Source organism: Eschrichtius robustus, chromosome 6 (genome assembly GCF_028021215.1).
Source record: "Eschrichtius robustus isolate mEscRob2 chromosome 6, mEscRob2.pri, whole genome shotgun sequence".
Lineage (NCBI taxonomy): Eukaryota > Metazoa > Chordata > Mammalia > Artiodactyla > Eschrichtiidae > Eschrichtius > Eschrichtius robustus.
Window position 1 is genome coordinate 98,794,928 of NC_090829.1, and position 12,382 is coordinate 98,807,309.

Here is a 12,382-nt window from a genome sequence, read left to right on the forward strand (position 1 = left end):
TCACAACAGCCAAAAAAGTGGAAACAACCCAAATATTCATTGACGTATGAATGGATAAACAAAATGTGGTACATATATATATACAATGGAAGGTTAGCCTTAAAAAGGAAGGAAATTCTGACACATGCTACAACATGAATGAACTCTGAAGACAAATGTTAAGTGGGAAAAAAAAAGTCACAAAAGGGCAAACAGTGTATGATTCCACTTATATGAGGTACCTAAAATAGGCAAATTCATAGAGACAAAAAGTAGAATAGAGGTAACCAGAGGCTGGAGGTAGGGGGCAATGGGGAGCTATTGTTTATTCGGTAGAGAGTCTCTGTTTGGGATGATGAAAAATTCTGGACAGTGGTGATGGTTGCACAACATTGTGAATGTATTTAATGTCACTTAATTGTACATGTTAAAATGGCAAATTTTATGTTACGTATGTCTTATCACATTAAAAAAGGCAACAACAAAAAACTTCTAAAGAATATTTATAACAGTAGTATATTATTCATAATGGCCAAAAAAGAGGAAACAATCCAAATGTCCATCATCTGATGAATAAATAAAATGTGTATTCATACACTGGAATACTAAGCAATAGAAAGGAATGAAGTTTTGATAACATGCAACACATGTGTGAACCTTGAAAATTATGCTCAGTGAAAGAAACCAGACACAAAGGCCACATATTATATGATTTCATTCACATGAAATGTCCAAAATATGCAAATGTATAGAAAGTAGATCATTAGGACCTGGGGTGACAGGGGAATAAGACAGATGCTAATGGGTATGGGGTTTCTTCGGGGGTAATGAAAACACTCTAAACTTAGATCATGGTGACGACTGCTGGGAATATACTAAAACCCGTGAACTGTACAATTTAAATGGATGTATTTTTATGATTCATAAATTACATCTCAATAAAAATGTTACGAAAAAGTAACTTCATTAGAAAAAGTTTAGAGACTCTTTAATTTAGGGCTTTAAGAGGAAGCTTTTGTGTCAACCCTCATTTACTATTTCAATGAAGGGAGTGTATCACTATGAAGGGTCCAAGCCACACCTTAGCGTTGTTAAGGGGATAACAGCTTGCCTTGCCTCTTTAACTTCTCAAATTGATACTACTTGTTAACTACCAGTGTGGGAAAGGAACAGACTCCTAAACAGTTGCCATGGCAGCTCAATAGCAAAAGCATCAAGAATTAAGAATATAAAGGCTTAGAAACAATGTGTTACAGAGAAAATAATATAAAATTTAAAATCAGAAAACATGACATCAGATTCTATACACTTTTAACAGCTGTGTGACCTAAGATACAAACTCAGTTTCTTCACCTGTAAAACAGGGATAGTATCAGATACCATCCAATCAAAAGAGGTGGAGAGTACTTATACAGCACATGAATTATCTTCTGTTCTACTAGACTATCACTCCCACTCCTCTTTCATTCCATCTTAATGACTACACCTTGCCTGAATTTGTCCTTTCCAACTTTCTTTTTCAGGACGGTCTCCATACAAGACTCCACAGGCATTGAAGATTCACTGTTTCCCCAAAAAGAAGTGTGTCAGACAGTGAGTTGCTGTTCACATGAACCACTGCTGGGTACACGTGACACAAATCCTGAGGCACAAATGAGACAATAGCAAAGTGTGGAAAAAACTAAAATTAGAAGACAAGCGAAAACACGAGTGTAGGAATACTAAGTAACTCTTCATTTAGTCAAGATTAAATCTTTAAAGACAAAGTAAGCACTCAAGTTTTTTTTTAATAGAAAGCATACATATGAAATAATGAAGTAGCCCTAGAATTAAGCAATTAGCAATCATTCCCAGCAACTTATTAGATGGCCTGTATGACTTCCCATAGCCTATTCAACTTCAGAATAGACTCTTGTCACCCAAAAGCATACTGAGATAAATTGCTAAAACACTTAAGACAGAATGTTTTCTGGGTTGGAAACAAATCGTTTTAATTCATCAAGCTTCTCAGTCTACCAAGTAAGCTAAGTCAACTTCACTAGTTTTCAAAATTCTTTAAAATCCAATCCTTTTCTGTAATTATTTTAAAAAATCAAAGATTATAGTAGTTCAAAAAGACCACTTAGGACCTAGAATATACATAATCACCTAAGCTTAAATGCAGAGTACAGAGAAACTAGAGAAAATCCAAATTACCAATTTTTTAAAAAATTAATTTTGTGTCTTAAAGTGGTCAGGATCTAAGATGCATTATTATGTGATTAAAAGAAAAATACAAAAGCCGCATTACAGGGGAAATCAATAAAAGCCCAACACCTGCTGTGTAAACATCTTAAATGTGTTATTTCTACTGCAAAGGATATTGTTCAAACCTCTGACTGCTAGCAGTAGTATAGTCATCCCTCTGTATCGGTTGGAGATTGATTCCAGGACCCGCTGCAGATACCAAAAACCCAAAGATGCTCAAATCCCTTATATAAAATGGCATAGTACAGCCGGCCCTCTGTATTCCCGAGTTCCAAAACTACAGGTTCTACACTCCTGTATATGGAACTCAAGGATACAGAGGGGCTACTGTATTAAACAGAGCCAAGAGGTAAAATGGACTCAGAACTCTTCACTGAAAGTATTCTTAGCATTCAAATATATAAAGAACAATATAGCCTATGATTATTCTCCTTTCCCCCAATATTTCCACATTTGCTTATTCAAAAGGTCCTACGTGTGACCTCCCTTTCAAAAAGTCATCTCTCTCTTTCCCTTTATGGTTCAACTCCCTGCAAACTGTAGTCTCCACTTGCCTCCACGTCATCTCTCCTCATTCACTCAAACCCTCCATTGCTCTAATAAAACTGCTCCAAGGAGTCATTAGTCATCTTTCCTGGTCCTCATCTTCTTCACATACTCTGCAAAGTTAGATTCTCTCATTAAAACACTCTGCCTTCAGTTTGCAGTACTTCTCCTGTAACTCTCTCTAACCCATGCTCTGAATTCTTTCCTCCCTAACAAAAGTATTCTTTTTTCAAATCTTCAATAAATATGTATTGAAGCACCTACTACATGCTAGCCACTGTGTTGAGGCACTGAAGATCTAGCAGTAAACAAAGCCGGTGCTCTCATGTAGCTTACAGTCTAGCTGGCTCCTCCAAGGTTTTAGCCCAGGTCCTATTATCTAATCCCACTGAACAGAGATGGGAGCGGCTCTTTTTGAGCTGTAGTTCATTCCAATTTGTTTAGAATGTAAACCGCTGATGAGCACAGATTAAACAATGACAGGCCAGCTTGCTCATGTATACACATTATACCCAGGCACAAGCTTCTGATCAATTATTTAAAACTCAAAAATAGCCAGCTAACTAGTCGTGAGCACCAGCAAATTGTGTAACAGTGACAAGTTGCACATGTTGAGCTGTGGTTTCATGACTTAATTTGTGCCATCAGACTTCTGGTTATTTCTTAACGCCCAGGTCATGAGACATCAGCACCAAAGCTTTGTCTGAACTTATTTTGCTACTATTGTTAGCACACTTGTTACAAATTACTACCAAACCAAAACTCCTTACTTTGTTCCTGAATATTTTGTGTGACATTTGTTCGAAATGGAAATAGCAGAACTTTGTTACAGATTCACTTGTAGATATGGATGGAGTTGACCATAATACGTATTATGCAACTTATTTTTAAATACCAATCTCAAATTATCAAAGCGTTCTAACAGCAAATAGTATGATGGCACATTTGGAAATGACCATGACACCTTACAGTCCATGAGAGCACAATCTGTTAATTGTGAAATCTTGAAGTTATCTGGATTCTTGTCAGTCAGACACACTTACAGTATTTTAACAAAATGTATATTTGAATGCCAAGGGGAAAAATGCCATACACCAGCTTGAAAAAACAAATAGTGAAACTATGTATCAGGATCAGATCCACAAAAGCAGCTTTGGGAGATTCCCCTATCAAATACTGTAATCCTCTGCAGAATTTGTGTTTAACTAGGATCTTGGCCAAGTAAAGAAGGTGCTAAATCTAGTCCTCTTGGCTTGAAGGGACAAACAAACATGATAGCTACAATATTTCAGCACTCTGCAATAGGCAAAGGAGACAGTGATCACAGACGCCGCTCTGTAAACTACTAAAATTAACTACAGTACAAATGGACCAGATGCTTTAAATTTTCATAAACTTATTTTTGATCCATAATCCACGTAGATCAAATTGCACCAATGGTATACCTTCCTCTGCTAAGAAAAAACTCAGGAATTTTTGTGTAAGCACTAAAAAAAAAAAGCTGCTTATAACTTTACCATATGTGTAATGTTGCAATGCATTCGCTGTAAGACTTGGCTTACAAAATGGAAGAATATCTCTCTACTAATGAGTAGCTAACTTTAGAGAGTGTTCTAAATCCTTTTCCTCTTCCATGCTTCCTCAAAATAAAAAGTCCCCAACACACTGTTCTTTTCTATACATATAAGGTGACTTCCTAGCACTTTTAAGGCACAAAGAAATGCATCAGGGTCTTTCCCCCCACCCCCCAACCAAAGCACTAGTTTATCTGGAAACTGAAAATAGTGTATACCTTTTGCCTCAAAGAAAGAATGGGATGAAAACAGCACAAGTCAACACAAAACAGCAAATTACCTGTTTCTATTACAAATTTCCACTTTACTCAAAATGTAATGAGAAAAGAAATACCCCCAATATTCCTTTTCTTGTAACCATCATTTTGGAAGATAAAGGAACAATTATTGCAAATGAGGTGACAATACTTTGCAACATTCGGGCAGTTCTTTCCAAAGGTACTCTACCAATGGAGATCACAGTTTGGCAAAGAAATACATAACGGATTTATTTTTTAAACCTGAATTCCAACATTAGTGATAACTCATTCAATAAAATAGGGTCTCATTTATTTTCATGTCAGTGGTTAAATCTAAATGCAATCTACAAAATAAGCTCAAGAATGTTTGGTATTCAACTGCACACCCATGAGATGAATACATCCTTCTGTGTGTCACTTTTATACTTCAAAACAGAGACCAGAAGCTCTTTACAGAGGGACAATAACCACAAGGAAGCTACTTTAAAAGCAAGTTTCTTATTCCTCCAACGTCACTGAATAAAAACAGTGAAAAAATTACTGAGGTGAGTTATTAAAACTGTGCAACTGTTTACATGTTCTAATTAAATACCACTACTGTGCTCTCACAAACTAAATAAGTAAATCAAAAATTATAATTTTACTTACATAAATGATAAGTATACATATAATTGTTACTTATATATTTACATATATTTAATATATCTTATTACATAAATACACTTAAATATATAACATATTATATATATAATCTAGATAATATTTGTAACCATATCTTTTTAAAATTTTTTATTTATTTATTTATTTATTTTTGGCTGGGTTGGGTCTTCGTTGCTGCGCGCGGGCTTTCTCTAGTTGCAGCGAGCGGGGGCTATTCTTCGTTGCAGTGCATGGGCTTCTCCTTGCAGTGTCTTCTCTTGTTGCAGAGCACAGGCTCTAGGGCATGCAGGCTCTAGAGCGCAGGCTCAGCAGTTGTGGTGCACGGGCTTAACTGCTCTGCGGCATGTGGGATCATCCCGGACCAGGGCTCGAACCCATGTCCCCTGCATTGGCAGGCGGATTCTTAACCACTGCGCCACCAGGGAAGTCCCTGTAAGCATAATATCTTAAGAGAAAAAACTAATCTATTTAAGTGATTTTTGGCAAGAGATATGAGGACACATTATGCAAACCATAGAGATATAAAGTTATAGTATATAATGCTCTGTATCATATCGCACCATATCAATCATGAATTGTCCCTTCCTGTGGATGCAAGAACAATAATGTGTTTCACAGCTTATGCATATCCTTAGAGACTTGTAAAGTGCCACAGAAAATACACACCATATGTTCAACAAAGCACAACTCTGCATATTGTATGTTTCAAAACACATGGTTGATTAAGTATAGGATTAGCATATTTTTAACTGGGTTCTCTCTAGCTGTCTGTTAAAGTGTTTGTGAACTATACACTGTACACGCAATCAACTTTAGAAAGAGCACAGGGCTTAAAGAGCCATGAGTTGAAGTCCCAGATTTTCCGCTCACTGGGTCTATTGTCTAACCTCCCTATGCCTGTTCTCTCATCTCTAACAAGGAAAGGACAATAATTCATAATTTCCCTTCTTCATAGAATTGTTCTAAGAGCCAAAATGAGATAGAATACAAAGGATAAAGCCCTACGTAAACATAGTATTTTCTTATATCTTCTTAGTGAAATTATTAAATACCACCATAGCAACTAGTTTTATGTAACAACTGCTTTAACGTAAGGAAAGCACATGCTACAGCATTCCCACCCAACTACAAAATGCTATGTCAGCTTAAGGATAAGAAAAAACTCCTTTAACCTTGGAGAAGGAGGAAGATGTGAAACAAATTATTTAATTAGTCATCATTTTCTCAACTTAGGTCAAAAGGTAAGACAGACCCTTAAAAACAAATATACATTAAATTTCAGGAAATAGGTTTGTTTTTTTCTTAATTGGCTCTTACTGCTCTTGCATTTCCACAAACAACAATTTGCTCTTATGAACCTAACATATGGGACTGATTTGTTTTCCATGTGTAATTCTCAATATCTAAATAAGTCACTTCAAGCACTGTCCCTTTTCAAGCTGTATAATCCTATTCTACTCTGCTAAAGCATGTAATTTCCAACAACACAAGTACTTAAGTATCTTCAGAAGATATCTTCATGTATCTATTCCTAGGGCTAAAATGATGAAAAACTGAAGTGCCCAAGAATGTCAGAACAATGCACAGTTCTGGTTTAAATGTTTCAAATTTTTCCTACAACACTACAGAGCAGCTTGAATATAACCAGTATTTAGTTAATGTTTGCTGAATGAATTAGGAATGCTTTGCCTCTATTTTGCTTTTTGATACATGGGGCGCGGCGGGGGGGGGGGGCACTGTCTTTGGTTTATACCAAGTAGAATCCACATTTCACCATAAGCAGCAGAAAAGATTTGCCAAGCATACTTTATCAATTCTGTTCAGAAGACACCTACTCATGAGTTGGCCGTGTATCGCAGTACACTTAACTAGTGCTCCAGAATTACCTGAATTGCCTCACTATACTCAGATAGGGAATGCACCTGTATTCTCAGCAGTGAGTACAAATAAATAGAAATAAATTAATTGAATACATTTCTTTAGCGTGCAAAAACCAATTACTAACTCTTACCTGTGGATATTAAAACATCCACAGGAACGAAATCCTAAAAGTGAATTACTATTTAGGAATTACCTCTAAAAACAGTAAAATCTGAATTATAATAATAACATTAATGTAAATACTATAAACAAAGTAAGTCTTCCTAATTTCTAATTTTTGTCTACCCTCTACTTACAGTTTACAAAATCAAACAGTTGTCACTTAAAAACTCCTAATTCCAGCCAGTAAGGATCATTTTCTCTTCATTTTTTGTAAGGTAATATCTAGTCTTCCTAGAACTACAAGCTACCAAGATCCTTCTTAAGCAACGGGTTACATTGTCTTTCATATTAAATGTATTTCTTTATTGATTTTATCATGTCTGAAACTGCAATCACCTGCTCCCTAAGTGACATTTTAAATCTCTATTTCAATGCTTATGAAATGGAAAGCACTGAGAGTACTACTCACAAAGTGCACAAAACTTTGAAAGAGACCCCATTATTCTCAAAACAATTCCTATTCACATTTCAAATTACAACAATAGAAGCTTCTTTATGGAACTGATATTTCTACAATTTTAATAGAAGTTTAGCAGCAATTTAAGAAAAGTTGTACAAAAAATTTTAACTAAGCAAACTCAGAATACCAACAGTTGTTGTACAATCAATGTGTACACCAAAAAAATTTTTTTTTTAATCATGACTTTAGATCTTAAGGAGTTATTTCAGAAAGAAAGCCTCAGAAAATGAAAGCCTCAATTTCAAAGCTGGTTTCTTCAATACCAAGAAGAATAATGACCAATCTTTAGACTGTAATAATTTAACATTTCTTTTATTTTCAAACCTGTAGCTTATACTAAGTTTTTAATTAAACTTAAATCATTTCAAACTGTAAACATTTTTACAAGGATTTCTCCATGCCCTCTGAGCTTACATGGCTGCAATTTCAGAAAGTTTGAGAGCTGAGGCAGTTTCTGATAACCCTGGTTTTCCATAAAAAATGAGCATTACACCAGCAGACAATTACACAGCTCACAAAAACAATGGAGTCAGAAAATTTATATCAATTGACAGCTTGGTATATTACTGCACATGATTTTACAAAAGTCTGTATTCATTCATGCACACATTCAGACAATAAACATTTACTGAGCCACCTGCTATCAGCACTGCCCATGAGAAGTTCACTAGCTAAAGAGCAATGATAAATCATGTAGTCAGATAAATTATAGTATAATTAGGTAATATATATACTATAATGTATTAGGTGATACACTATAACATACAGAGAGATAAATTCCTCTGACCAACTCATTCGGAGATATACATCATCTAGAACCTTGATAACTAGAGTATGGTCCCTGAACCAGAAATGCCATCACCCAGTAGCTGGTCAGTCAGAAATATGGAATCTCGGGTCCCAAGCAAACCTACTGAATCAGAATCTGCATTTTAACACGCTCTCCAGGTAACCCCAATGCACATTTAAGTTTTGAGAAACACTGATCTAGAACATAATTGAAAAACAGTAAATAAGTAAAAGTGACATCTTGTACTTTTAAGCTCTCCGGGCCCCATCCTGAGCCTTTTTACAAATGAAGAGATAATTTAACAAGTTCAGCTACTTACCTTCACAGATCAGGAACAAACTGGGAGATACCACTGACAACAAAGAAAGAAAACAGGAAAAACTACTAAAAAGCAATCTCAAAAAGGGATGGCTATAGGGGACCATTTAAACAGCAACAATCTACCCTTTCTGCCTAAATAGGCCCGAAAGGTGTCAGTGTGTTACAGAAGTATAACAGTTATTGATGTTCTTAAATGTGTCTCCTCTAACTAGACCACAAATTCCTTGAGGACAAGGACCTAGTTTTATTCTTATACACTTACGTTTGTAAACTGAATGACCCTAAATCATTAAGATGAGTTTGGTTTAGGCAATGAGATGTATAGTACATTTCAGAAAAATTTCTATCTAAAAAAATTACAATAAAAATGTCACAGCATTTTTTTTTAAAAAAAGAATAAAGTCTCTCCATTCTATAACAACCCAATCAACAAGCACTCTAAGAACAGAGGCCTTACTGAACTTGTGGCTCCAAATCCGAATCTTTTCTGACTCTATTCAAACTCACTTCTAGGGGACCAGTGCGTGGAGGGAGTAGAGAGAAAGATTAGAAGAGAATGGAGGGAGAATAAAAATCAGAGAACACTCAGGGTTCCTCCACTCGTGAAAATAAAAAGAGAAAAATGGGAAGCCTCACCAAAGATACAGAAACGCCAGAAGAGAACAAATACTACCTCTAGCAACCGTTGACTCCATGGTCCTTGCCCCTGTGAACCAGACACCTGCTCACAATCCCCCTAACCTAAGAACTTAAAGACACCTTATCTCTAGAAACACTTCCCCTTGTGGCCTTCAATCAGCTATTACAGTCAGTTCATAATACAACAAATTCACTCCTCCAAAACAGCAAATTTCATGATGTCCTAGTCATTACTCTCCAAACAAATCATTAGTTTTCTTGCCTATGTCCTTGCTCATGCTATTACTTCATACAGAGACCTTTCTGCTCTGTTAATCTGACCCTGCATGTTAGCCACCAGCCATGTGTGGCTATTTAACATGTGAAATGTGGCTAAACCAGACAGAGATGTATGGTAAACGTAAAATACACATCGAATTTTAAGACTTGGTACAAAAAAGATGTAACAGTATTGTTTTTTTAACAATGATTACATGTTGAAATAATATTTTGAATATATTCAATTAAATAAAATAATTAAAATTAAATAATTAAAATTAATTTCACCTGTTTCTTTTTAACGTGGCTACTAGAAAATTTAAATTACATATGTGGTACACATTACACTTCTATTGGACAGTGCTGGTCTAGACCCTACTCATTCTTTAAGGCCTAATTCAAACACCGCCAGCCCCGTAAAGCTTTCCCCAGTGACTCCAAGTGGACATGGTTTCTGTCTCCCTGAACTTTCATATCACTTTTATTCACACTCCCAAAGAACCAGAGCAATTTTACCTTCTGAGTGTTCCTATTACAGCTCCCCAACTCCAAGATACGCAAATCGAGAAAAGAAACTACATCTAGGTCACATAAATTTTCATCCTACACCTTGGAGAGTGCATGTACTAAAGTGATGCTTGATGTCTGCTAATTGAGAGTTGAACTTCTCAATTACTTTATTATCTACCCCTTTCACCGATTTCCATTTCTTTCTGAGGAATTAAACTCCATGTCTACAAATGTCCTGGATTGTAATTAGACAAATAGAATGCCAGTGAGCTGTACATATATGATGAACAAGCAGATGTAAAACTATCTAATACCGGTGGTCAATACACTTACATCAATTGTAAAAATTCGACAAGCCTCTAAAGGTTCCACTTTTTTTTTTTATGATGCTGTCCCTAAAAGTGTATTGTGAAGATCAACTAATTCAGAAATAGGAGACTTTCCCAGAGATTAACGACACTGGGTGACTAAAGTCTACCAAAAATTGTCCGAGATCCTCCCACAACCCTGAGTATAAATCACGTAAGCATACAAAGGCTTGAGTAAAGCAAGAGCAGTGTCTTATATCGCACCCAAAGCTCTGAAATCGAGCTGTGAGGAAAGTGGTAGGAAGGGAAAAGACGACTTGTGTGCAAGAGACGAAGGGTGTTAACTATTGGAACGCGAAACGACAAATAAAACCTAACACAAAAAATGTCTGAATTATGTGGGAGGGATCCTCCCTGGGTGTATCTCTCAACCTCTGAACCCTCAGGCAAAGGTCGCGGTGGTCATTTCAAGTGGTCTTTTCTTCAAATGGTATTCCAGTGCCTGAGATCTGCATCCGCGAATCTTCCTTCCTCACCAGCCTATTCTGACTCCCCGGGCCAAGAATTCCGGCCAAACCCAACCCTGAAGCCACCCTTCTCCAGCACAGTTTGGAAACCGGCGGATGAACGGGGAGGGCCGAACTGAGACCCAGCAGCTGGACGACACCCCTCTCCCTTCGAGTCCGGGCTTAGCCCCTGGGGCAGGACTGGGCTGGCAGAGGAGAGCCAGTAGGCAGAGGGGGCGGGGCAGGGCGCCGGACTTCGAGGACTGGGCTTCCCGTTCCATGCCGGCGCCTGCCGGTGCCGCGGGGACCCGCAGGGTGGTGACAAGGCAGAATAGAAAGGCAGTGCAAAGCAGCCCGGGGCTTTCACTCACCAGCCGTCGCCGCCCGGCGTTGGCAGTGGCAGGACCTCTTCGCCTTCCGCCATTGCTGTTGACGTCCACGTCACTTTGCCGAAAAGTGGACCCGGCGCCGAGACCGACTCAGACCCAACGTCGTAAAAGGTCCTCGGAAGTCTGGGACTGAGCTTCTGGAGAGGGAAAGGAAGAGGGAAGAGGCGACGACGCGAGGAACGCAACGTCACGACGTCCCGAGGGCGAAAGGTAACTTGGAGGAGGGAACGTGGAGAGCCGCTGCTCCTCCAAAGACTACATGTCCCAGGATGCCGCGGGGCCCGGGCCAGGCGCAGTGGGCGGGGCTTGGCGAGGGCGTGCGTCCCAGTAGGAGGCCCTTGAGAGCGTCGCTTCTTGGCGTCCAGTTAGCGTCTGCTTTGCGTCTTGGCGTCCTGCTTAAAGTCATATTTGATTGTCTTAAATAGTGGAGAGGCGAGGGGAGGTGGGAATTCCACAGGGAAGGCGGAGATAGGAGCATAGCCACATTTGGGCCATTTCCTAGTGCAACAGCTGTGTTTGAGAAAAGAGTGGGATGTAAGGAAAAGGCACGCTCACCCGTGTTTGTGGGGCGCGGTCAGAAGTACAAATGGAGGCCACGTACTTTATGTTTGAATACTTTAAAAGTTTTTTTTTTTTTTAAAGCTAAACAGTAAAGGAAATATGTTCTAGCCTCCCACCTTTATAAACATATCTTTCTAACAACATAGAAGGTCAAGTCTAAATTTAGAATTCTAGAACTCTGGACTTCCAAGCAAGGAGAGCTGCCACGTTCCTTCTCTTCCCACCCTACTTCCCCTTCACTCCACGTGGATGGACTCCTCGGCCTCCACATCCAAGCTCGGTGTCTACCATCACCAGCAAAGCACTGGCTTTTTGTTTTCCCTTGACCATCCCTGGGCGTAGGGCTGAGCAC

General features: G+C 38.2%; 1 protein-coding gene across 2 annotated transcripts in view; it reads right to left on the reverse strand.

Moving 5' to 3' along the window:
* Positions 1-11,600, reverse strand: part of TBC1D23 (TBC1 domain family member 23) — a 67,360-nt gene extending 55,760 nt beyond the window's left edge. The window contains exon 1 of one of the 2 annotated variants that reach the window (XM_068546859.1): positions 11,452-11,600. In XM_068546859.1, coding sequence (XP_068402960.1) covers positions 11,452-11,504 — 53 coding nt within the window. In that variant the 5' untranslated portion in view covers positions 11,505-11,600. The remainder of the gene's footprint in view (positions 1-11,451) is intronic. The other variant, XM_068546857.1, reaches the window with a different exon arrangement.
* Between the last annotated feature and the right edge of the window lie 782 nt (positions 11,601-12,382).